This window comes from Rhamphochromis sp. 'chilingali' (genome assembly GCF_963969265.1).
Source record: "Rhamphochromis sp. 'chilingali' genome assembly, chromosome: 2".
Classification (NCBI taxonomy): domain Eukaryota; kingdom Metazoa; phylum Chordata; class Actinopteri; order Cichliformes; family Cichlidae; genus Rhamphochromis; species Rhamphochromis sp. 'chilingali'.
In genome coordinates, this window is record NC_137930.1 from 53,052,159 (window position 1) to 53,079,762 (window position 27,604).

The window sequence follows — 27,604 nt, forward strand, 5'->3', positions numbered from 1 at the left end:
TTAAAAATGCACTTTTTATTTTTTCTGAGTTAGAACATTATAGACCTTCCAGTCTGTAAATATATGAAACAACTTTTTTTCACGTGGTGTGGTGACAAATTCGACTGAAAAAACCCAGCAAGTCTTCTATATTTTGTTTTAAGTCGTTTTGTAAGTATTTTTCCCGCAAAAGAGAAAAAAAAAAATCAAAAATAAAATGTATTTTAAAAAAATAAAACGTTTTTGTTGATTTTTTTCCCCACACCTATTTTCTTTCTTTCTTTTTAGTTATTTCAAAGTGTTTTTCATGCCTTAAATGCATGCTTTTATAAATTTTAAGTTCAGTTTCAGTTAATTATAATAATCTTGCTCTCCAGTGGTAATTACGATGTTTTAAGAAGTCCCTGAACTCAGCACATCGTCGTCGCTTGGACACCTGTTGCGCTACTTCACTTGCTTCTGAGATTTTTAGCCATCTTAAAGACAACATAGCGCTGGCCCGAAATGTAAAAATGTAACCTCGTGCCCTACAGATTCAAACCTTGTGTTTAAGTAAAATTAAATACCATTTACTCGACTTAAATATCGACCAGATAAGCTTCAGCCAATCGCCTGCCGATGCGACATCTCCTCCCATTAACGTGTCCCTCCTCCGGGCAGTATGGCTGCCGTCCTGTAGCCTGTTCTCAGATGTGTGCCGCTATCTCATGCGAGACTAAAGACCTGGAAACATGTCGGCCTTGATTTTGCTGAAAAGCTCGCTGAGCAGACTGCCGCAGAGCGTCGCTCGGCAGGTTGTCGGCTGCAGTTATCACACCGAGAGAGGTGTTTACGGGTACCGACCCAAGAGCACCGAGCGGGACCAGAAGTGGCAGAGCGAGCGGGTGGCTGCACTAAATCAAGGTCAGTATGGAGTTAAATTGCAGTACGGTCCCCTTAAGTTACCGTCGTTTAACATAGAGGCTCCGCAAAGACAGTTGCATTAACGCTTGTTTGTGGGGTTATTTTATTCCGCGGTATTTTTATACGAGTTTGAATGATATTCTGTTTAGGTGGCCTATCGTTGACTCTGGAAGCTGTTGTAGCTGTTAACTGCTGTGCAGTGAACGCGTCATTTATTTAACGTGAGCTCGCTGTCACGCGTTGTTCTCTTCTCTTGTGTTCAGATCATGCTCTAGCTAGACTGGTGGAGGCATACAGAGCTCACGGACACAAGGCTGCTAAAATTAACCCTTTGCTACCCCAAAAGCCTGTTGTTGACAGTGTCCCGGAGATTAGCATGCTGACTGGCACCATGAGTGGACAACTCAACACCTCAGGTAAAGGAATCCTGCAGAAAGCATGCACCTGAAGTTAGCATACTCACACTTGTTTACCTTTTTTAAACTATGAGGGGGGAAAAATAACACCCACAATGTCATTTCACTCTGAGTTTTTAAGTGTTAATCACGTCCAACTCTCTACTTTTTGCTGTTTAAAAAGTGTTAAACTTATATGGCGTTTGCCTTTCATTATGAAATCCTGCCCATCCCAGTATTTGCTGCACTCCAGTTTTGATGTTTAACTGAGGACTCTGTGTTCAACACAACTTGTACTTACTTGTTAGCATGTGCCATTCTTGCGCAACACCTGGTTGATCATCAGTTGTCTCTGAAAGTGAGGAGTCCAAAAATGGCTGTAGGGGAGAAAACAAAACGACACACACCATTTTATCCATGACTTAATGCTAAAGCATGAACTCTTTAAGGTTCATGCACATAAAGTTGTTTTTATGTTTTGTTATGCAAAATTTGAGTGGTTGCATCTGTTACTGCACCATTATTACGCCTAATTATGAGGTTAAAAATTAAAAGTTCTCTACAGGCTTATGTAAAGAAGCAAAATTTGATCCATTGAACACAAAACGTTTTTTGTTTTGTTTTTTTAACTTTGACATGGTGTGCTGTCCAGTCACAACGAGCCATCAGAAGACGTCTACACGGCGCTCATAAAAGGACGTGGTCAGCACTAATACTTGGGCAAGGCAGGATGGCTCTTTATTCCAGGCTGTTTACACCTGAGCTGGTCATCTTGCTGTGATGTCACTGGCCTGTTAAATATTTTCATTAACAAGCAGCTGTACCCAGGGTTTTAATAGTTTTGCAATTTTCATTAGTTTTTATTTTTTATTTAGTTTTGACTTCAGATTTTCAATTTTATATCAGTTTTAATTAGTTTTTACCAATTGTTTGCTAGTTTAGTTTTTTATTTTTTTGAAAATCCTTAGTTTCAGTTTAGTTTTGATTAGTTTCAGTTATAGTTTTAGTTGTGTTTGCAATAATTAAGTGTAACAAAATCCCAGTTTCATCATATCAGTCATTCTCTTCTGCTTATCCTTGGGTATGTTGCTATTCCAGCTACCATACCCTGCACAGGTCGCCTGTCTGTCGCAGGGCTAACGCAGGGCTAACCCACATTCCCACCTATGGGTTCTTTAAATAAATAAATGAAGGCAGATGAACAACCATTGATACCAGGCAACTATAAAATGTATTTCTTGGCCCCAATGAGACTATTAACTCTCGCAGCACTGGGTGTTCGTAATTTTGGTTCAAGTGAATTGATAAACTTTTTGAAGGCAATTTACTCAAACAGTTATGTAGATACCCCAGTCCTGTTGTCTCGGGATGCATCACGCTGCCTTGCCTGGGGTTAGCTTCTGTTTTCTGGGGATGAGGGTTGAGTGTGCTCCCTTACCTTCTCAAGGTAAGCTAGGTTAGCCTTCTTGTGTGAGCTTTTCAAGTGCACTTTAAGGTTTGTGGTATTTTTTCCCTTTAGAAATGTCCCTCATAATTTGTCTCTTTCCACTACAAGACACTTGCTTTATTCAAAACACAGTCATATTCAAAGTAATCCCAAATAGAGATTGACAGACCACGTGACTTTCGCGCATTGCATGCCGGTAACTCGTGGCAAAACAATCCAAGTACCTGCATCAAATGCAAGCATTTGCAGCACCGCAAAACGTTCATTCTTCGGTTCCAATAAATTCTTGCTTTTTCTTTGCCCCCCAAAAAGGTATGTACAAAACGAAGGAGAACAATGCCGGTCCGTACAAAGACAGACTTAATGAAAAGTCAAAGAAAAGATACGAGGAAAAAAATCAAACCAGTGAAAGGGTTAGACCCTTACGAGCACACAGAGGGACAAAATACGTTAGCGTGCTGCCCAACTTTCACCACGCTCATATTTATAATTATACGGTTCTTGGAGTGAGTGCATACACTCATGAAGTTTAGTAACTTCAGGTCACTGCAACAAGCCCAGGTACAGTTTACCGACGGATGGGTGCAGGACTTTGAAATGCACCGTGTAGAAAGTAAAGACCATCGTACATATCATAAGTTTACCAGTCTCACAAATCGTCTTCATAAATACACATTCGTTAACCGTTTATTAATAGGACCTTTGAGCTCAATGGTAATTAATTAGTAGTAGAAATAATTTCTGGTACGCATCACAGAAATGTAGCAGTGACAATAATATTGTATGCTGTAATCGTACTGGGCAATTAGTGATACAAAACAACTGTTTTATCCTGTGAATAAAAGTATATGTTTTTGTCACTGTACCATAATAACAGAAGCGAAACGCAATATTGTGTCAGGACAATTCACTATTTATGCACAATAAATAAAGGAGCATAGCGCGACAATTTCTGTTCAGCGCCAGACTTGCTTGTAACCTATATCACCAATTATGTTAAGAAAAATGACGCATTAACTACAACAGCAGACTGACCTTTGTGGAAATGCTTGGAGCAGACTAACCTGTGAGCTGGATTGTTCTGGGACGTTATATTTGGTCTTTGAATGGCTGCAATCCAGTCGCCTCTTTGTTACTTCGGAAACATGGCTCGAACAATTTCTCTTCAACGACGTAATCCGATAACAACCGATCTCTTTACTCGTCGGCTTCCCGTGGCTGTCATGCGACCGGCTATTGCAGTTAATACAGTTTTTCTCAAATGCTAAAACACATGTCACAAACGTTACCACCAGGTCCCCCAATGTCCAAACACAACACCCTTCTCTAAAGCTACATAAACACAACCACACCTTCCCACTGCAAAACTCAAACTCCCACACCAAGAGAGCAGCTCGAAGCTGTCAAAACTGTAAACACTATACACAGCATTACACACTACAGCAAAACAATTGAAAACACAATGCTCAATTTGTGAGAAGGTTCTTTGGTTCATAACTGCCAATGCATATTTTTATAAACTGTACAGTAACGGATCGTCATAGAACCCTGCAGAGGATTAGGCATTTAGATTTGTGAGTTTCACATGAAGACTATAAATCTATAAAAACATCCTGCATGTACGTACACTACTGTAACACAACTCAATGCAAAAACAGAATCTATCGCACACAACAGTACTCTCGGAAACATGATCAGGGTGTGAAGTCTTTTTTATTGTCTACACGGTCTTTTTACAGTATTACACACAGTCACTGTGCGGCATCATGTCGCCGAGCTGCATTGGGCCACATCACCTCATCCACATCACAGGCTATATTGTCCCTTGCTAGGCACCGCGGGAAAAACGCCCTGGAATGGCGAATCCATCCCTGGAAGGCCTCCACTGGGATGTCAGCACAGGCCAGCTCCATTGCCCGTACGAGGTTCTCTCTTGTGTATGGCTGTCTGTCATACACCTTCCATCTCCATGATGAGAAGAACTCCTCTATAGGGTTCAGGAAAGGGGAGTAGGGTGGCAGACAGACGTTTAAAAAGTGGTCACTGTTGGTGGTGAACCACTCTCTGATTTGGTGTGTTTTGTGGAAGCGGGCGTTGTCCCAAATGATCACATACATGTGATGTGCTAGCCTAGGATGGTGTTGTTGACGGTCCAGGAGAATGTCTTTTAGCTCCTCTAGGAAGGTGAGGAGACGTTGGGTGTTGTAAGACCCAAGGACAGCATGCCGGTGGACAAGCCCCTCTGTACCCATAGCTGCACAAAGAGTAATATTACCCCCCCCGTTGGCCAGGAACCTCAGTGATGGCTCTTTGGCCAATGATGTTACGGCCTCTTCGCCTTCGTTTCTGGAGGTTGAAGCCAGCCTCATCCAGGAAGAGGTACTCATGGGGTCTGGCCATCGCGTCCAACTGCATTATCCTCTGTGAACATGGAAAAGCGTACAGGTGTTCAGAACGGTCAATCAGGTAGCACAGTATTGTCCAGAAGTAATGTAGGCCACTAAGCAACACAGTATGTCCACTAACTGTACTGTGGACATGGATGTATACGTACTTGCACATACTCGTAACGTTGTTCTATGTGTCGCGCAGAGTTGCGCTCAAAGGGAACCCTGTAGACCTGTTTCATCCTCATCTGTTGGCGCCTGAGAACTCGGTCTATTGTGGACACGCTGACAGCATCAATGTTCTCAAAGTTTACATTATCTGCAATGACTTTGTCTCTGATCTCTCGGAGTCTAATGCAGTTGTTCTCACGGACCATATCTGCAATGAGGGTTTCTTGTGCCGCTGTGAATATGGCAACCCTCCCACCTCTATGTGGCATTCTTTCAGCTCTAAAGAAAGAAACATGTGTTGTCAATTGACTGATTTATATGTAAAACTACATGTAAAGTAACAGACCACTTTCACAGGCCTGTAAAACTGTAGTGTGACAAAGAAAGCAATAGCGTACTACACCTGTTGTGTTGTCTAAATGCCTTGATAATGGTGGCCACGGTGAACCTACTCAGGTTTGGATGTACTCTTCGTCCCGCTTCAGCCATTGTCATGCCATGGACAATGACATGATCAATTACTGTTGCTCGCATATCATCTGTTATGATGGTGCGAGGTTGTCTTCTTCTCCCACCTGGACCTTCTCCTCTCTCTTGTTGGCCTCCTTCTCTTCCTCCTCTACTCCGAACTCCTCTTCTTCTTAGGCCTTCACCTCTTCCTCCTCTGATCTCAACCCCTCTTCCTCTTTGGCCTGCAGCTCTTCTCCTTCCGCACGCTCGAATGCCTTCATCCATTGTGATTGTTTGGCATCTTCACCAAACTATGCTTTTATAGGTGGGGTCACATCATTAGCAACAGGTGTCTTCAATTTTGAGTCGTTGTGTGTAGTGACTGACGCCAGGTGTGTTCCCTGTGTTCAAAGATTGGTGACTGTGGCAAGCATTTTGCATCACATGGGCTTTCATTTGAGAATATGAGCAGAGTTGTTTTGCAACATGTGTTTTAGCAAGGAAAAATGTGTTTAGATTTATGAGTACAGAGGGTTGTGTTTTGTGAATTGTGTCTTCATGTGACATGTGTTTATGGTACTGGAATATGGTGGCTACATTTAGTAAATGTGTTTAGACTACTGGTCATTTGGGTTACAGGATTGGCTTTTGTGTTTTAACATTTGAGAAAAACTGTAATACAACAGCTTCTTGCCATTTTTTGTGTTTCTTTTTATCGCTGTATAACTGATTTCAATTGAAAGCCTGCGTGCGCTAGTACCTCTTGCCACGAGTTCCCAGAATTCTTTGCGGTTTTACCCCTGAGCGACGTCACATTTTCAATCTCTATTGGACTCTGGCGCTTTCTCCCGACTTTTCCTGACATGATTCTGCGCGTGGATGGAGCAGCAACACAGACGACTCGACTAACGTACTGGCCACCTGCTGGCATAATGAGACAGCAAGCAAAAAATCTGGAAACTAAACTTCATTTTCACCCTTGACTATTGTATGACACGCACACATCAATGAAAACTAAACACATTTTTGCTATAAATTCAGTTAATTTTTAGTTTTGTGAACACTCATTACAGTTTTAGTTAGTTTTCCTTTTTTTGTTTTTATTTTTATTTCCGTTAACGAAAATGTTTTTTCACTTCTAGTTTTCGTTATTTCGTTAGTTTTCGTTAACGATAAAAACCTTGGCTGTACCTGTTAAAGCGGCGTGTGAGTGTATATAACCGTTAAAAAATCAAATCCCTAAAGGAAACCGTTACAGCAGACATAGTTCCACTTTTACTTACACATTCAGCTTCCTTAACTGTCTTGTGTTGCTTACTTGAAGGACCGTCCTCTTCATCCAGGATAACCATATTATTAGAGCCACATGCTGAAAGGTCTAGATCTGAACTGGTTACAACAACAAGCGCTGGACTGGACAGACCCCATCTGATCACAGGCTTACAGGGAGGGAACGTGACCATGTGACCCACTGCACTCAATCATCACCCATGTTCTTATGTGCTAGTGATGCGTGTCAATGGATCAGACTAGTCGCAGTAATTCATGGTAACAGCAGCTTGTCGTTACCTCGTTAAGTCTTAGGATTCGATTTGTAAACAGGTGCATTCTGTTTTATTTACATTTTATGCAACATTTGAGAATTTCGATTCTTGGTTTAAAAGTGTAAAGTCAGAGTAAAATGATTGCAGGTTAAAGTCCTGGAAAAAAACCCTGTAAAATTTTAAAGTATGCAAGTTTTATTATTAAAATGTAGTTTGTTCTCATTAGAGCAGGGCGATATGACCAAAAATATTTATCACAATATACATTTGAAAATTTGCGATAACGATATAACTGACGATATAATTGACACTAGACAAAATGCTTTACAACTCCACAACTTTATTAGTGCAAAAAACCCCATCAATGTATTTTCACTTAAACAAGCAGCTGTTTTTTATGTGCATTAAAGTTATATAAAAATGTAACAGTGCAAATTCCTTGCTGACAGTTTAACCAAACGGCATTTCCAGTGGAAATTGGCCGACATGTCCTCAGCATAACCATGTAAAATATCCACAAAACTTAAAAAGAGGTTATTACCTATTGTGTGTGTATATTATGTTGAAGCACAGTACGTATCACTCCGCGAGGCCCACGATAGCCCTAATGCTCCTACAATCCATCAAGCGGTGCGGCTTCGTAGTTTAGCAAAGTCGTACTAAAACATTGGACAGATTTTCGAGCGCCGTGTACGACATAAAATCGTTTGGAGGTCAGTAAACACAACCAGAATTCATACATAAGGCACACGGGATTATAAGGGGCACTGTCGATTTTCAGAAAAATCAAAGGATTGATTTTAAGTGTTTCCAAACAACACGGTAATAACGACGGCCTGCTAGCATGCTGTACCAAAAATAGTGCTTTGTTGTGTATCTGACGGACGAAAGCTAAACCAGTGCCACACCACTGAAGTTGCAGCATTTTTACAAACCAATTCTGGTTCATCTGTGTCATTCAAGAATCCACTTTCGCTCTCCTCATTCTGCGTCGCCATCATGTGCGTATGTAAATATAGGCACTGCGCATGCGCGTTTTACCGATATTCTATCGCGATATTTCATTTTCCTATCGTTGCCCAAAATTACACCAGTGAACGGTATGATATAGCCCAGCCCTAGTTCTCATTGCTTTCTAGCATGTTATCTAGCTTCATATCATTTGTGAAATATACAGTGTTTATTCATCTGTGAATACAGAACACTAAAAAAATACATATTAGGGCTGTTTTTGTTCTGTGACCCTCCCCCACCCTTACAATTCACAGGTAGGTGTTGCTTGCTTTACTCGTTACATGTGATTCTGCAGGTTTGCGGCACTTTGGGAAAGCGCAGGCTTCTGTGGAAGAGGTTCAGGCCTACCTGGAAGAAGCCTACTGTGGCCACCTGTCAGTGGAGCCCGGCCAGCTGAGCAGTCTGGATGAGAGGGAGTGGTTCGCTGACCGCTTCGAGGAGCTTAAGAGAGAGAATTTCTCTCCAGAGGAGAGAAGGCAGCTGGCCAAGATCATGCTAGAGTCGCAGGCAGGTTTCAGAAGAGTAATAAAAAAGAATTGTAGTACGTGATCTCAATGACATCCACTTCATAATATTCCTCTTTCGACCTGCAGGAATTCGACCACTTTCTGGCCACCAAGTTTGCTACTGTGAAGCGTTATGGAGGAGAGGGAGCAGAGAGCATGATGGGGTTTTTCTTTGAGCTCTTCCACCGGTCTGCCCACAGTGGAGTCACTGACATTGTGATCGGCATGCCTCACCGAGGCCGACTCAACCTCCTGACAGGCCTGCTCAAGTTCCCACCTGAGGTTTGGATATTTAATCTGACCCGTATACTGCATTTTAGTCACGGTATTCAAGATTATCTTTTATTTTCTTTAACATCACTGAACAGCTTTTGTTCGCCACGACAAACAAAAGCGAGACGGTCTCGGATAACGCTGTGCTTCCCTCATTTTTCTCTCCAGCTTATGTTCCGTAAGATGCGCGGCCTCAGCGAGTTCCCCGACACCTCGCCGGCCATCGGTGACGTCCTCTCCCACCTCACCTCTTCGGTGGAGTTAGATTTCAGAGCCAAACACCCCCTTCATGTCACCATGCTGCCCAACCCATCTCACCTTGAGGCCATCAACCCCGTGGCTCAGGGCAAAACCAGAGCCAGGCAGCAGCTCCGGAAAGAAGGGGACTACTCGCCCGAAGACGACGCCCAACCTGGGGACCAAGTCATCTGTCTGCAGGTATCACAGCTGCACGCACGCGTGAGGACATATTTTAGAACTTGCTAGAAAAAGTGATGAGTCTGTTAGTGTGGAATTTCATAAACGAACACAAATAGCTCTATTGGAACAAATAAAAAAGTGTTTTACTTCTGTGTGCTGAAAAAGATTCCCTCTCCCTTCCAAAATGCTTAAGAAATCACTGTATGCTTTAATGAATTAATGAAGAACAATTATTACTTTTAATTTGACAATTTTACATTTATTCGCTCTACCTCATGTTAATATTGTGACTTACAGACATCACAACTTTAACTTGTGCTTATTATATAATGTTATACTAACTAACCAACCAGGAAGCTCATTCTCTTCCTCTTCAAAACATTTTCTTTGAAGGTAAAGTGCTTTTTGGGGTCACCTTGAAAGAAAGACAGATGTGAAATGTAAAAGGGAGGTCAGAGGTCAAATGGGACATGATATTTGGTTGCTATAACTATAATGCAATATTTAGAATCCCCATATCCCCTTTCCATAAATGCCTATATGTTGTCAACACAAACACTGGTGGTAAGAATAATAGTTTTAAATAGCTCTGTATAGCATTGCTATCAATTTGACCTTCAGATCATTATGTTGACCTTGAAGGAGAGGTCAGAGGTCAAATATGACATATTTTAAAACTTTATAATTGTACTTTCTGCATGTTGACTACACACACCACACCAAAGAATCATAGCTAATCAGGTCAGTATAAAAAAAGCAGGATTTGTTAGATGATGTTCGTTTGTACGATGAGATAACTTCTTCTTTCTTCCTTCTTCACAGATTCACGGCGACGGCTCGTTCACTGGTCAAGGCATCGTTCCTGAAACTCTGACCCTTTCAAATCTTCCTCACTACAGAGTGGGTGGGAGCATCCACCTCATCGTGAATAACCAAGTGGGCTACACCACCCCGTCGGAAAGAGGACGATCGTCTTTGTACTGCAGTGATGTTGGTCAGTGAAAGCTTCTCATCAGTATTCCCGTGTACAGAGAGAATACGTTATTAGCAAGTCATTTATTTGAAAGCGCTTTGTGTGTATAAAAAAAGACTTTGAGAATAGGCGGACATGAGATAAAAAGCGTGTGAGGAGAGTTGCAGATTAACTAAATATAAACTTTTAAAATGTCACAGCTTCAAAGTTTTTGGAGCTCATTCTAAAGTATTTAAACCCAGTGTTTCCAAGACCAGTGTCAATTAGAGGTACAGCGTAGGGCTGGGCGATATATCGAGTTTTTTAAAAATATCGATATATTTTCATACGAGATATAAGATGTGACAATATCGTTTATATCGATATAGTCTATGTTACGTTATAATTATACTTGTGGAGCAGCAGGTTTGCCTCTCTTTCGTCCACTTTTGTCTCTACGCAACGTTACTCGGCCTCGCCTCTCCTTCACTGAACACAACTCCCCCTCCCCCATAGCTTCACCTGCAGGCAATGACAAGATGAAAGCGGAAAATCTCCGTTAGCGAGTTACCGCGGATCGCCCCGTGCGTGGGGCTGGACGGCGTCAACGTGTTAGCGAGCTAACCGCGCTAACGACATGCAGCCAGGAGGGGCTGCACGGCCTAAAATCCTTTCATTTTCTCAAAAATCGACAGTGCGCCTTATGTATGAATTCTGGTTGTGCTTACTGACCGCGAACCGATTTTATGTGGTACACAGCACTCGGCAATCTGTCAAAAAATGTTTTAATATGACTTTGCTAAGCTACGGAGCTGCACCGCTTGATGGATTGTCGGAGGATTACGGCTACCGAAGAGGAGCCTCGCGGAGTGATACGTACTGTGTGTGTATAAGGACCACAAATGGCACCTGTTCAGAGACGTGGTGCAGCTGTGAAATCTGTCTCTTTGTTATTATGCTCAGCGTCTATTAGTTTACATTTTGACTGCACAATTGTGAGCTTTTTGTTATGCACAAAAACAACATTGTTTTCTTTTATTTATGGACCATGATTATTTAATAAATGCTGATAATTTATTTTTGAGTAATTTCTTCATGTACATCTACGCTGTATGTAAATAAAAGTGCCCGTGTGACATCTGGGACACAGTGTGACTAAGAACTCTCTTTTTGTTCTTAACTTATGGCTTTAAAAAAAAAATCGAGATATATATCTTATATCGCCATCCAGCTAAAAAATATCGAGATATGAATTTTGGGTCATATCGCCCAGCCCTAGTACAGCGAATGTCAAAATGTCCTGTGACCTGACATTGTGTCTACTGTGTTTCAACTTAATCAAATAGCAGGCTTTAGTCAGGCAATCTTTCCAGTAAAGCCTTTTTTCTCCTGACGTTTTCATATAAGATGAATGGTGAGAAGGAAAAAGAATCAGTGGGGTGCTGCTTTAGCTCAGTGGGCGAGTGGGTGACCACATGGCCACAGAATTCAGCAGCCCGTATTTGAGAGTGACCTGTGGCCTTTTGCTGCCCTCTGCTCTCTTTGCAACTACCTGCCTGTCTTCACTGCTCCGCTATCCAATAAAGGCAAAAATGCCCAAAAAGTAATGTTTAAAAAAACACTTCACATTACACGATGCTTCATTTGTTTCTATGCAAAAATCCAAAGTAATGGGGCTAAAAATGAGTGTAGCATGCAGCCTGAGGCCTAAGTCAAACAGTTTCATGAGGGTTTCGAATATGGATTATTTTCATGTATGCGTCTAATATGATACACACGGTGAAATAGGATATCTGAGAGGTCTTTTAAATTAGCCAGGGTTAGTGCAGTTTTACTTTGTAAAGTGGTACCTTCATCATGTGTGTAATGGGCGATTTCTTCTACAGGTAAGATGGTGAACTCTGCCGTGATCCATGTAAACGGAGATGATGCCGAGGAGGTGCTGCGAGCCGCTCGCCTGGCTGTCGACTACCAGCGGCACTTCAGGAAAGATGTCATCCTGGACCTGATCTGTTACCGTCAGTGGGGCCACAATGAGCTGGACGAGCCTTTTTTCACCAATCCGGCAATGTACAAGATCATCCGGTTAGTTAAAGCTATCGCTTTTACTTTGATTTGATTTGATAGTTTGATTTGAATTATTCTTGTAGGTGCACTGATGCATTTACATGATGGGTCTACTCGTGTAGCAATGGCTGATGTTTAATGGTGTATTTGGGTAATTGTGGAATTTTTATTTCTGTGTGAAAGGCAAGCATAACTTGAATTGTAGTGTTTCAACTATTAAACCACTACAGTGCTTTGAAACTATAAAAACTCACAACAACAGTCACTTTAGTATGTTGCTTTGGATGTTAAAGACCCTGCAACATTAAAGAGAGAACTGCAACAATTAGCCGAGCCTCTAAAAGCAAGCAATTGGCGACCGTGGCGAGAAAGAACTCTCTTAATAGGAAGCGACCTCCAGCATGACCAGGGAGTGGGAAGCAATACACTGTGACTGGTTAGGAGGATGAGGGGGAAGAGAAGATGGATGAAGAACAACAAAGAGGAGAAATCATTAACTGCCAGAGAGAGATTAAAGTGAATGCAAGAGTGTTGTTTAATCACATGGGGAGTGAAAAAAAGGTGCTAGGTTTGTTTTGTTTTTTTAAAGATGCAGTTCTTGGGTCAGTTCTTTTATGCATTTTGTTTTAATTTTGCCTCTGTACACCACCTCAATACATTTTAAATCGGTCGATATGTGATTTAATTCAAGGGGTTTAACAGTTTAGGAATTGCATTATAATAGACAAGTCCCAATTTTGAGAAGCTCACAGTTAATTGGACAAATAAACATCATATTGAACTACTGGGATTAAAATCCTTGGGCATGAGGTGATGTGTTTCCGTCACTGAGATGCTCAGCCAGGCCTTCACTGCAGCTGCCTTCAGTTGCTGTTGTTTGTGGGTCTCTGCCTTCAGTTTTGTCTTCAGTAACTGGAAAACATGCGGTTTGTGCTGAGATCAGGTGACCGACTTGGCTTTTTAAGCATATCCCATTTCTTTGTCTTGAGAAGCTCTTGCTTTCTTTTGCAGTATTCTTTGTGTTATTATCTATTTGCACTGTGGAGTTCTGTCTCATCAGTTTTGCAGCATGTGGTTAAAGCAGACAGTACAGCTGTGTACAATACATAATTCATCCTGCTACTTAATACACAGAAACGGTCCTGTTCGCTGGCGATCATACATCCCCATACCATTACATCATCTCTGTATCTGTCCCTCCTCCTTCATAATTTCCTCTTCCCATCACTTAAAGGTCCAAAAAAAGTTTTTTTTTTCCCATCAGTGCGATCTTCTTTTAGATGTTTTCTGGCAAAGTCTAATCAGGCCTTGTTGTGTTTGTAACGAGTGTTTTTTCACCTTGTTGTAAACCCTCTGTAATTACATTCATCAAGGCTAGACCTTGACAATTATACGCCTACCTCCGTGTGAGTGTTCTTGACTCGGCTCTGTGCTGCAGAGGGCTGCTTCTTAACCAAGGAAAGAATTATGTCTCCATCCACTTTAGTTGTCTTCAGAGCTTTTAGTGTTTCTGAGCTGGCCAGCATAGCCATTCTTGTTAAGAACAAACCAGGATTTTGATTTGATCACTCCAAAGGTTTTTGCGATCTCTCTCATTGGTTTATTTGAATTTTTCAGCCCGTAATGATAATAATAATTCACTTACATCAGCATCTCCTTGAACCTCCTTTATGGGCTCAAAATGTGGTCATAAATATTTTGTACTTGTAAAAAAGATTTGTATGTGTAAAAAAGATTTGCGTGTGCGTAAAAAAGATTTGTATGTGTAAAAAGAATTTGCGTGTGCGTAAAAAAGATTTGTATGTGTAAAAAAGATTTGTGTGTGTAAAAAGAATTTGCGTGTGCGTAAAAAAGATTTGTGTGTGGACTTAGAAAAAAAAACCCTGCAAGTTACAAGTATGGATTTTTGACCCTATTTTTCTTCCCTTCATCTGATTGGTCAATGTCATGTCAATCACAAATGTAACAATCCAATCAGAGAACAGATGGGTTTGGCTGTCGAGGGGCGCTTTTTTTGAACTGCAGGTCTTTGACGGGAATAAATGCCCTTTTACATGCCAACCCAGCGTTTTCCTTCATCACCACGAAGGAAAACAGTCTGTGGTTGTCCGAGTTTGGTGATTTTTATGTCACAGGTCTACGTGTTTAATACAGGGACTTCCACAGCCTTTTCAACAGCGCTGCGGACCGCGGGGTGGGGGCGGGCAGTGTTTTGGAAATGACAGTCTTCATTACAAAGCTTTCTTCGTTATGAATTAGCATACATGTTTTTATTGAACATTTGAAGAACTAGCAAAAAAAACAAACTCTTGTAGAGGACATAAAGTCAGAGATAGAAAAGACAAGGAGCAGGTGCATCTAGTACAGGTAGAGCAGCTGCAAAAACCCACAGAGCCCAGCAGCCAGCGTAACAAATTCTGGATCCTTTGCTTTTAGTTAGCAGTTAGCATTAGCAGCGTATCCTGCATCCGATGTGAAAGGACTTTTATGCTGCGCACTGTGACTCACAGTAATGGTCCTGGGTCAGCCCTGACTTTGTGTTAAACTAATCCTAAAGTAATAATGTTATTTCTAACCACTGATATACCACAACTTTATCCTTTCAACAGCTACTGAAAGTTAGGGGACCTAGCTGCTATCGGATATTTATATAGCGATCCTCCAGCTTCAAACGGTATCACCCTTCAAGGACCTTCGTGGTGATGAAGGAAAACGCTGGGTTGGCATGTAAAAGGGCATTTATTCCCGTCAAAGACCTGCAGTTCAAAAAAAGCGCCCCTCGACAGCCAAACCCATCTGTTCTCTGATTGGATTGTTACATTTGTGATTGACATGACATTGACCAATCAGATGAAGGGAAGAAAAATAGGGTCAAAAATCCATACTTGTAACTTGCAGGGTTTTTTTTTCTAAGTCCACACACAAATCTTTTTTACGCACACACAAATCTTTTTTACACATACAAATCTTTTTTACACATACAAATCTTTTTTACACATACAAATCTTTTTTACGCACACACAAATCTTTTTTACGCACACACAAATCTTTTTTACACATACAAATCTTTTTTACACATACAAATCTTTTTTACGCACACACAAATCTTTTTTACGCACACACAAATCTTTTTTACGCACACACAAATCTTTTTTACACATACAAATCTTTTTTACACATACAAATCTTTTTTACACATACAAATCTTTTTTACGCACACACAAATCTTTTTTACGCACACACAAATCTTTTTTACACATACAAATCTTTTTTACACATACAAATCTTTTTTACGCACACACAAATCTTTTTTACGCACACACAAATCTTTTTTACGCACACACAAATCTTTTTTACACATACAAATCTTTTTTACACACACGCAAATTCTTTTTACACACACAAATCTTTTTTACAGACACAAATCTTTTTTACACATACAAATCTTTTTTACGCACACACAAATCTTTTTTACGCACACACAAATCTTTTTTACGCACACACAAATCTTTTTTACACATACAAATCTTTTTTACACACACGCAAATTCTTTTTACACACACAAATCTTTTTTACACACACAAATCTTTTTTACACACACAAATCTTTTTTACACACACAAATCTTTTTTACACACACAAATCTTTTTTACGCACACACAAATCTTTTTTACGCACACACAAATCTTTTTTACGCACACACAAATCTTTTTTACGCACACACAAATCTTTTTTACACATACAAATCTTTTTTACGCACACACAAATCTTTTTTACACATACAAATCTTTTTTACGCACACACAAATTCTTTTTACACATACAAATCTTTTTTACGCACACACAAATTCTTTTTACACATACAAATCTTTTTTACGCACACACAAATCTTTTTTACGCACACACAAATCTTTTTTACAGGTACAAAATATTTATGACCACATTTTGAGCCCATACTCCTTTAACATCATAATAAGTCAAGTGAAAAATTTACAAATGCAATTTGTATACTTTGAATCACTTTCAGATTTTTATTTATTTACTTTGTTATGAACTAATAAACAGGCCTAACCTGGACAAATAAACATCTTAGTCAACTGCCCAGTTCGTTTTGAGCATCTGAAGGTGGCTGTAATACCCAAACAGTTAATGCAATGCTTTTGTCGAACCCCTTGAATTAAAGCTCGAGTCTGCACCCGGTCCCATCTCGGGCGTCTGATTTAAAAGAATACAGGGTAATAATCAGATCATCTCCTGTTTGCTCCTTCCAGGTCTCGAAAGAGCATCCCAGACGCCTACTCAGACCAGCTGATTTCAGAGGGTCTGATGACAGAAGTTGAGCGTGACGAGATCAAAACCAAATACTACAGCATGCTCAACGACAAGCTGTCCAACATGACCCTGTACAGCCCTCCACCCACCAACCTGCAGGGCCGCTGGGGGGATCTTGTTGAACCCCAGGCTAGAGTCACCACCTGGGACACTGGTGTCCCCATTCCTCTGCTGCAGTTTGTGGGAGTGAAATCTGTGGATATCCCTGAGCAAATCCAGCTGCACAGCCACCTCGGAAAAACCCACGTACAGGTACCGGGATCTTTTGCTTCTAATCCTTCTGCCGCGTTGCCTTGTCCAAACATCACAGCAGTTAAATTATTTTGCTTTTGTAAACTCAGGCCCGGCTGCAGAAACTGGAAGAGGGAACCAAACTAGACTGGTCGACAGCAGAGGCCCTCGCTTTCGGCTCTCTCCTCTGCCAAGGTTTGTCACGTTTTGTCTGGTGTTTTTAGCAGTGAGTAAAAATGACTCATTTCCAGTTTGGGAATTCCTGGGGTTTCCTTTAAACTCGAGCTATTGTCACTGCAGGTTTTAATATCCGTATCAGTGGACAGGACGTTGGAAGAGGTACATTCAGTCAGCGGCATGCCATGGTTGTGTGCCAGGACACTAACGACATGTACATCCCTCTGAATCACATCAGCCCCGAGCAGACAGGTTTCCTGGAGGTAATGCCCTCGCAAAGCAGATAAAACCATCAGTGTCAACATGAAAAACACAACAAATTGTGGTGTCTTGTGTTTAGGTGTGTAACAGCCCGCTGTCTGAAGAGGCCGTGCTCGGATTTGAATACGGCATGAGCATCGCGCAGCCGAAGCTTCTGCCCATCTGGGAGGCTCAGTTTGGAGATTTCTTTAACGGAGCGCAGATTGTCTTTGACACCTTCATCTCGGGAGGTGAGCTTCTCACCCCTCTGCCGCATTTTCTAATAAACTTGGTCAAAAAAAAAGAAAAAAAGAAAGATTATTTCATCAGAGGTGAAACTGTCGTGTTTCCAGGTGAAGCCAAGTGGCTGCTGCAGTGTGGGATGGTGATCCTGCTGCCTCATGGATACGATGGCGCTGGACCTGAACACTCCTCCTGCCGTATGGAGCGCTTCCTCCAGGTCAGTGAGTCAGGACTGTGTCGGTATTTCTAATCTGCAATCGTGTCATATCAGTGTCAATCACTTAATTTCACTATTGTTTATTTAACCTGCTACTTAATATTACAGAAAGACATGACAGTCTTAAAGCTACTTAAGCTCAGATTTGATGGACTAGCCATATGAGGGCCCAGGTGAAGCCTTTTATTCAGGCTGAATGTCTGTGCTCTTCATTACATTATTCCAACCACTCTTTCATTTGTCTACACACAGAACACGTTTTTCCTGACAATTCCTATCAGGAATAACACCGATGTGCAACCAATTCCTTATGCACTGCACCAACAAAATTAAAGAAACACTTGATCCTAACAGTAAAAACAAAGTCAGCATAAACTATCGTGAATCCATTTTGCCTGTAGCCATCACTCCGGAGGGATGAAGAGAGGACAGTGTTATCACTTCAGTTTGCACCAAAGCAGCTGAAATGGATTCAGAATGGTTTATGATTCATAACAGCACAGTGATATCCCTGAAGCTTAACAGACTTTGTGTTATACTGTGATAAACAAGTGCTCTGTCAGTGTATCATACTAGTGCAGAGCCTGTTCACAGAGATTATGAAACCATTTTGTTAAAGCTACAGTTTAAACATCCCTTAAATGTGTCGTATACGGGCAAGCAAGATGATTTGAAACGAGGGCAATAATAATATCGTGTGTGTGTGTGTGTGTGTGTGTGTGTGTGTGTGTGTGTGTGTGTGTGTGTGTAATGAGCAGATTGTGGGTTACAGTTTTTTTTGTGACTACCAAAATGGTAGAAGTGCTTCAGTGTAGTTGTTCAGGTATCTTTGTGTAATAACTATTTGTTTTCAGCACTGTACTTACCCCACCAAGTTTGAAATGAATCAAACGAACAGCTGCAGAGAAAAGCAAAGTTAGTCGGATATAGGGCAAAGATTTCACCACATAGTATTCTCTAACCATTACACAACTTTTGCAGTAATAAAAAAATCTTAAACTCTGCTAAAGTCAAAGACATGGGAGAAAGACATCCCACTTCTCTCTTTTGGTTCTGAAACAGTCACGACATGACTATCATTTCAGATCCTGCAGATTCATCAGTTGCTTGACAACACATTAAAAAAACACCTGAATAGTTTCCATGGAGGTTTAATCTTTTACCTCTGCCAGGAAACAGATTATCTTTTCACTCATGCCTTTGTAGAGTTGAACTGTAATAACAAATGCAGTGTCACGCAGAGAGCTTTATACGTGAATAATACCATAATTTAAATAGACACAATGGTAACCACGTAATGAGGATTAAAGGTTCTATAAGTGAGATTTTAAACATTAATATAGCCCGTAGGATCTAAATGAAAAGCTTGTTGTGTGAAGTTACAGATGGTTTCTTCGGTGCAGAGGAAGGCTGTGTAGTCAGGAGCACATTATGTACAGATTTGATCAATGGCAAATCATCACCGATAATGTTTCTTAATGGGCTGCAAGCAATCAGCAGACAAATTGCATCGGATTGAGGCTGCTTCTAAAATCATTTCCTCGATAATAGGCGCAATTTATTGAACACCAAATTGAAATTTTGCATACTTAACACTTACTTTGTGTCATCTTTGGTAGGTGAGGTATAAAAAAAAATCATTCATATTCATGTTACAGCTTTACAAGAGTGGAAGCTACTCAAGCTAATGTTTAGTTACACATTACCTGAAATATAAATGAATGCTAACTTTTCCTCTTTTTGTCTCGCAGATGTGCGACAGTAAGGAGGAGGGTGTGGACGGCGATACTGTGAACATGTCAGTGGTCAACCCCACCACCTCCGCTCAGTACTTCCATCTGCTTCGGAGGCAGATGGTTCGAAACTTCCGCAAACCTCTCGTTGTTGTGGGACCCAAGACTCTGCTGAGATTTTCCGTGAGTACTTTAGGCCGCGCTCAGCCGGGCTTAAATGCCTCGAAAACAGCGGTCGCTAGGGAAAAATGCGAAAATTTCTGTGACTGTTTTTGCGGGTGGTATTTGAAGGTTGCTGGCCGTTGCAGTGAAATCGACTATTAAAGCTCCAATCACACCAAGATGCAAAATGAAGTTGGTCACAAACAGGTATATGGTGCTGCACCAAAAAACACCCAAAACCAAAACTCTGCGTGCACTTTTCAAAGTAAAAGCTGAACCTTTTGAATGGTGTTGGCTGCAGCAGAGTTTCACTACTGCTCGGCGAGTACTTGCTAAGTCTTCGCAGTCTTCCATGAAACTACCAGTCTGCTAGCAACCAAAGCAATCGCAAGGAGGGTTTTTGTGCAGCACCCTCTTTGCAATCAATTTTACCTAGCAACAGCCAGCAGCCTCCAGTAACCACTTGCCAACCAGTTCAGGAATATAATTTTTTTTTTCCCTAGCGACCAGTGGTTGCCAGGAAGTCACCAATCGGTCTCTAGGACAGATTTGACACATCCAGCTCCTCAGAGATGCTTCCATCTCGATGCTTGAAGGACATATTCTGTTTTCCCAGGGGGCCGTGTCCAGTCTGACTGAGATGGCACCAGGAACGTCTTTTAGGCCAGTGCTGGGTGATACTTCTGTGTCAGCAGAAAGGTAGAGAAGACGTTATATTAAATCTGCAGTGTGGGTGTGTGATTGTTTCTGTGTGTTTAAATGAAACTGCAGGAGCTCAGATTTTTGAAAGAACCATAAAAACACATATGTAAGTAGCCCAAACCCTGAGCCCAATCCAGTGTTTTTTCTTTCCACACAGTGTCCAGAAGGTGGTGCTGTGCTCTGGGAAGCACTACTATGCTCTGCTGAAACAGAGGGAGACATCAGCAGCCAACCAGAACACAGCGCTCATCCGCGTGGAGGAGCTGTGTCCGTTCCCTCTGGATGCCCTGCAGCAGGAGCTCAAAAAATACCCCAAAGCCAAAGGTAGCGTGACCGCTCACTAATCTCTGTTTTCCCACCTACATGCCTACACCGGCTACACACCGGCTTTATAGATGAAGGTGCACTAGTAGTTTGCTTTGAGTCGTAGTTGAAGTTTAATCAGATCAGTTTATGAGTTTTGTTTCGTTTTTCAGAGTAGATTTGTTTGTTTCATTTTAGTTTGTGTTGTTTAAAAATGTTTTTTTTTATTAGTTTTAGTGTTAGGGTGGTGCGGGTGGTGTTTGTCCTTTCAGAGCAGTACAATAATACATTTAAACATTACAAACACTTAAGTTCTCAAATCTAAATATCTTTTTTTCCACTTAATTACAACGGTACTTTATTAATGAGTCAGAATAAGAATCACAAGTTTTCTGTCGTGAAATCTTTTTCCAGTCTCTGCTTGAAATCCATTTCTCTGTAAATTATTTTAAATCAATCTTTTAGAAAATCCAAACGTGTTCTGTGAGTAGATATTGGTTGTAGTTGATTGGTTTCAGTCAGATTATTTGTAGAAAAAAAACTCAGAATAAGTTCAGTTTACTACATTTGCAATCCAGAGGTTTCAGTATACACAAAAATGGTGTATGAACGGTTTTTTTCATCAGTGCCACCATGTGGCTGACCGATGTTCTGAGCTGCTGCTGCTGCAGCCTCGCATGTCCATCAGAGAAAGTCTCTCATCTGATTGAGCTTGGTGGAAATCTCATGGAACAGAGATGAGTAATCGTGCCAGGCCTGTGGTGGCTGCTTGAGTGGGACGGTGCCGGTTCCCACACCGCCAGAATAGTGCAGGCCTTTCTGGATCAGGAGAGTACTCAGACACTTCCTTGGCCTTTTCCTTTAGTCCTGACGTGTTTCTTGCTGAACATGCCTGGGTGGATGCGTTCATCAGAGGCAGCTACAACCAGTGACCATTGCATAGCCAGCTGTCAGCTGCACTCATTCAGGAATGGAGAGTAATTCCGATCCAGACAGGTGACGGCTTGCATCACATCCAGGAGAGGTCATACCTCATATGAAGTGTCTTCTGTATAAGTTATAAACGTTAGTGTTGGGGTTAACCTTTAAGGGTTGGTCTATAAAATCTATTTAACAAACTACTGGGGTTTTTTTTTTTTGTTTGGTTTTTTTTTTAATTATTATTACATTTAACAGACCACCTGTCATAAAATCAAGAAAACGGATACAATTTAGCAATCTGTCAAAAACTTTAGAAGGATGACTTTTTGCCAGACAGAAGAGGGTTACAAAAGCGCGCTGCTGAAGTCTGAGTCAGAGTAATTTAAATGTGATCCAGCTGAAAGCAGAAACGACATTCGACCGTTTAGTTGAAATGCCAGATCATCAAGTATCTGACAAACTCTTACCTACTGCACAGCTGTTGTCTCACAGGTTTCTCTCACTTTATCCTTTACTGTCCCTGTGAGCGTCATTCAAGGCGTGATGGACATGCTTTCCATACACGAGAAAATTTCCTTGCCAACATTGTCTTTTTTTGCTTATTCACACCATCCTTACTTGTTTAGTTTCACAAGAATGCATTTATGTAAACAGCAGTACAAATACTACGTGTGTGTTCAACTGGCAAAGTTTAGCTGAGGACTCAGAGTAGATCAAAATCTTGAATTGCTTTTCTGAGCAATGTTGTTATTACCCTGTGCTCACAGCCTTTGAACCTTCAAAGCGGTGAGTGATTTGCATACTTTTTTTAGGTTCCTCTTTTTACTTTTTAGGCACAGACAGCTTTTGTTTTAAAGCTAAATGCAGCTTGTGAGGATAAGAAGACTTCAAACACGGGGCTGAAAATATCTTCACATTTTGGGGTATAAATCATAGGTTCTGGTCTTACAAAGATCCTGATTATTATTTAACAGTAATACAGCAAAGGACAGTCAGAAATATTTGTTCTGTTTTTTTAAAAGAAAAATTGATGATTCAGATAATGGTCTTCAGATGGTAACTGAGGTATATGACGAGGAGCTTTTTGACCAAACTGCTCAAATTATGACACATGGCACGTTATGTCTGTGTGCCGTGCCCTTAAACTAACTATACCCTTCTTCTACAAGAATTGTGAGTATTAGATTAGATTAGATAGAACTTTATTAATCCCTCGGGTGGGTTCCTCTGGGAAATTCGATTTCCAAAAAAGCACAGCACCGACAGAAGTTACAGAGTTACAGAATAATATATATATATATATATATATATATATATATATATATATATACACACACACACACACACACACACACACACACACATATATAAATACAGAGACAATATAAATAAAATATATGAAGGGGATAAATAGAATAAATAGGAATAAAAAATAAAAATACAAGTGAATTGCACATTTCAAGTATTGAGTCTATTGCACTGTTGACTATTTACAAAAAGTATTGCACAAGGTATTGTACAGTGAGGTGAAGAGGCACTACAGCTTAGTTGTTCCCCCCTCCTTTGTCCTCCTGTTTCCCCTCCCTCTCCCCTCCAGAGAGGAGTTAAACTATAAGTAGTAGCCAAGAGCTGATAGCTGACAATCAAATGCATCGTGCCCATAAAAGCAGGAGTTCTGTGAGTTTGCTGGTTCAGGTGTGTGTTAAAACAACGGCAAGGAAGAATGACATCAGCAGTGACCTTAAAGAAAGAATTGCTGCTGCCCATCAATCCAGGAAGGGTTAAAGACCATTTCCAAACAATTTGAAGCCTATCATTCTACATCTAATGTTTTTCACTATTATTATTTACAAGTGAGCGACATTCAAGACGGTAACCGGTCTTTCTAGGGGTGGACATCCCAACAAATTTACCCTGAGGTCAGACTGTGCAATGCTCAAAGAAACTGCAAAAAACCAAGAGCTACATGTCAGATTCTGCAGGCCTCAACATTTAACATTTAACATACTAAACTTCATAACAGTAGAAAAAAAGATTTAAGAAATATGGCTTATTTGGTGTGTGACCAGGAGAAAGTGTCTTCTCTCGAAAAACCAGAAACAAAAAAAACATGGCACGTTTGCAAAGCTGCGTCTGAGCAAACCACCAGACTTTAGCGACAGTGTCCTTTAGACAGATGAGACAGATAAGGAAATGTGTGACCTTAATGCACAGCATCGCAATTAGATATGAGCACACACATGTCATACCAAGTGTCGAGCACGGTGGTGAAGGAGTGATGATTTGGTTTTGTTTTGCAGCCACAGCAGCTGGGTAGTTTAAGGTCATCGAGTCAACCGTGAACTTCTCTGTATACCAAAGTATCCTAGAGTCAAATGTGAGGCCGTTTGTGTGACGGCTAAAGTTTGACTGAAATTGGGTCGAGCAACAAGACAACGATCCCAAGCAGAGCAACAGATCTACAACAAAAAAGACTGGAAAAGAAAAGAAATCAAATTATTACTACCACTCAGCCAAAGTTATATTTAAATAATTTCAAGACCCGATAAAGACCACGTGACATTTCATTCAATCCTGTTAGAAATGAAAGATGGCACATTTTCTTTAGCGAATGACTACATGTTTATTTATTTATTTATTTTTTTACATGTATGTTTGTGGGGGTTTTTTTAATTAAAACGGAGAGACATAATTTAGATTGGCAGTTGTTCTGAATGGTCATTTTTGTGTGTGTGGATGAGAAACAAAGCTCAGGTTTCACTTCAGTTTGCTGTACTATCGTTCTCACCGAATACTCTATAGCAAACTGGTTTCACACTGAGCTGAAATTTCACTGAACTGCAAGAGAGGAACTTCAACCAAAGTGCTAACCTACATAAATCCTGTATCACTGTAGGTTATAATCACATTTTTAAAATCCTCTTGCAGAGTTCATTTGGAGCCAGGAGGAGCCTCAGAACATGGGGCCCTGGTCTTTTGTAGCTCCCAGGTTTGAGAAGCAGCTGGCCTGCAAGGTGAGCACAGTTTGAAACAATTCTGTCTACACTGTGAACCTCAGTGAATTATATTACTCGAATTGACTTCCTCCTCTGTCCTTGTCAGCTCCGGTTAGTGAGCCGGCCCGCTCTGCCCGCCCCTGCTGTCGGCATCGGGACCCTTCATCAGCAGCAGCAAGAGGCCATCCTCACTGCTACTTTCTCCTAAGACTTAAACAAGGCTGCAAACCAAAACATATCAAGTTTGCAGGCATCGGTACAACACTACATGCTGCATCTGCTGCACTACAGATACGCGGGACCCTTACGTGGCGTGGATGGGCTGTTTTTAAACAAATTGTTCAGTAATGAAGATCAAATCAGAGAAATGTGTGAAAGAGGATAGTGTTAATGATTTTATTTGTTCTCTTGTAGTTCTTAAGTGTTTGTTTTTAATGAAAAGCCTACTTCTGTTCCCTCCTGTCATTCAGCATGCCTGTATTTAAGGATGGAGGCACGAAGCCTTACAGACGGCATTTACAAGGTGACTGTGATGGACGCCTGTCAGGGGGAAATCTACAGATTCCATGTTTCAGGAATCGGAACTGCTTATTTGTCTCGTGGACACAGGCTGCATGAGTTACTGTTTACATCATAAAGTAGTGGGAGTGTATTTGTGCATTAACCTTGAAACATGTAAGAATGTGAGTGCTAAACTAGCATTACACTTGAAGATTTGAAAGTCTGTCGTGATCACCAGGAGGAAGTTACCATTGAAACTGTTGAATGTTTATCAGACCAGTTTCATTTCTTATCTTACAAATATGAACTAAAGTTAATTGTTTTAACCATTTTACCAAACTGAAGCTTCAAATCAGAATATTGGCATTAAAGAGTATATTTTAAAATAAATCTGTTTTCATGTAAGTGTGTCTATTTCTTTTTGACCAATAACGTGCTTCGTTCTATAAGAGTAGTCGCTCCTGAAGTTTGTAGCATGAAGCAGGATTCGTGCTTATTCCACTAACTTCCAGTTTAACTCTGGATTTTATTTTTTTATTTTTAAAAGGGCAGCTTCACTTGTTACTGGGCTGTGCAGCAGACATAACCTGCTCCAGATTACAGCAGGTTAGATTAGTCTTAGATTAGAGATCAACAGGTATGAAATCACCACCTACTGACCAATCAGTTTTCTGGGAAATGGTGTCACCATATGGACTGAACTGAATCTTCTTTAGTGCTTTTCTACTCTACTCAAAGTGCTTTATACAACTTGCCTCATTCACCCATTCATACAAGCACTTTGTTCTATGCTTAGGTGCTTTCTGTCTAACATTCACACTCTGGTGGATGCACTGGTGAGCAGCTAGGGGTAAATATCTTGCCCAAGGATACTTTAGCGTGTCAATGACCTGCTCTACCTCCTGAGCTACAGCCACACATTTGTGGAAGATACCTCGGATCTCTGTGAGCAGGTAGAAGGAGGGTCTACAGCAGGGGTGGGTAGCTCCAGGCCTCGAGGGCCGGTGTCCTGCAGGTTTTAGATCTCACCCTGGGTCAATGTAAGGAAGAGGACTCCCTTACTGCATTTATTTATATTGTATTGTCTGTATAGCACTTTAGAGCACACCTTTCACTTTATTAAAAGCACCTTATCAAGCACTTTATGAGCATTGCACTTTAAGCATGGATTTGCACACAAGAAGTTTAAATATTTATTGACTATTTATTGGGAATTTTAAAATCAGTTGGTGGCCTTGTTTCAGATCCTGCACAGCTGCTCCTCATCAAGGAATGTGGTGGTTGTCTGTCAGGAGAGAAGAATGGTGATTGAGATTGTGATTAAGGTTTACCAATAAGGAAAACTAATGCAAATGTGTGTGTGAAATCTAGGGATAAAAGTGGTGCAAATAAGTGTTTGTAAGTTAATGATTACTCACCTTTCTTGCCTGTGTCCTCTTCAAGGTGTTTGGGCAAATGTTTCCCCGGGGGTCCAGACACCATTTAAAGGTTCCGGGAGAGACCATTGGTAAAGAGAGTGTGGTGAATCTTTTTGTGCTTGGGTTTCTGGGTTTTTATAATATTGGGTTTGGTGTAACATTAAAGTGTGAAGTATTTATTAATATGTAAATGTGAAAATGTATTTATTTATTTATTCTTATTGATATATTGTATACTGTGGTGGAAGGTTGGGATTTAAGAATTTACCTGAGAGTGGAATAATGGTTAAGTTTGTGACAGCTGAACATATTTAAGGCTGCCAGTTGTCATTAGAGGATGGATTTTTGTGCTGTGAAGAAGCTCGACAAGTTAATTGTTTTAAGGAGAGCCATATAGCAAATAAATACTTTGTTCCACTACACTTGCCTTGGTCTGTCTCACTGTGTTTCCAGCCGCTAAGGGCTGCCCTGTTACAGTCAACACACCTGAATCACATGATGAATTCTTTACCAGGCCTCTGGAGAACCTCAGGACATGTTGAGGAGGTCATTTAGCCATTTGAATCAGCTGTGTTGGATCAAGGAAACATCTAAAACCTGCAGGACACCGACCCTCGAGGCCTGGTGTTGCCCACCCCTGGTCTACAGGGTTTTTTTCCCCCTCACCATCTGTGAGAAATACAGATTCTTTAACCTCCTAGGACCTGGCATCCACATATGTGGACATCACATTTTGGGTTATTTAGACCAAAATACTAAATCTTGCTCTACAGGGGCCTAATATCCACTTACGAGGACACTCTACTGCTACTGTTCTATTGAAATTTGTATCGAAAATGAATATCCTCATATATGGCTCTGATTTTTCTTAGAAACAAAATTTAGGTTAAAAAAAAATCAGGTATTTTTTTGTTTTTACATT

General features: G+C 40.9%; 2 protein-coding genes across 2 annotated transcripts; one reads left to right on the forward strand and one right to left on the reverse strand.

Annotated features, from left to right (window-relative positions):
* The first annotated feature begins 616 nt into the window (after window positions 1-616).
* dhtkd1 (dehydrogenase E1 and transketolase domain containing 1) lies at window positions 617-25,669 on the forward strand. The gene is made up of 17 exons (XM_080868678.1): window positions 617-882; window positions 1,146-1,298; window positions 8,586-8,797; window positions 8,884-9,078; window positions 9,238-9,507; window positions 10,312-10,483; window positions 12,328-12,526; window positions 16,778-17,090; window positions 17,180-17,264; window positions 17,370-17,509; window positions 17,587-17,737; window positions 17,840-17,946; window positions 19,698-19,862; window positions 20,458-20,540; window positions 20,701-20,867; window positions 24,696-24,781; window positions 24,870-25,669. Exons 1-17 carry the CDS (start codon window positions 711-713, stop codon window positions 24,969-24,971), a joined length of 2,772 nt encoding a protein of 923 aa, XP_080724804.1. The 5' UTR covers window positions 617-710; the 3' UTR covers window positions 24,972-25,669.
* Window positions 1,307-8,553, reverse strand: LOC308388153 (uncharacterized protein). Its single transcript, XM_080868692.1, has 3 exons — window positions 5,686-8,553; window positions 5,279-5,561; window positions 1,307-5,145 (listed from the first exon to the last, which is right to left on the reverse strand). The coding sequence occupies exons 1-3, from the start codon at window positions 6,015-6,017 to the stop codon at window positions 4,996-4,998; spliced, it is 765 nt and encodes a 254-aa protein (XP_080724818.1). The 5' UTR covers window positions 6,018-8,553; the 3' UTR covers window positions 1,307-4,995.
* Window positions 25,670-27,604: the final 1,935 nt, after the last annotated feature.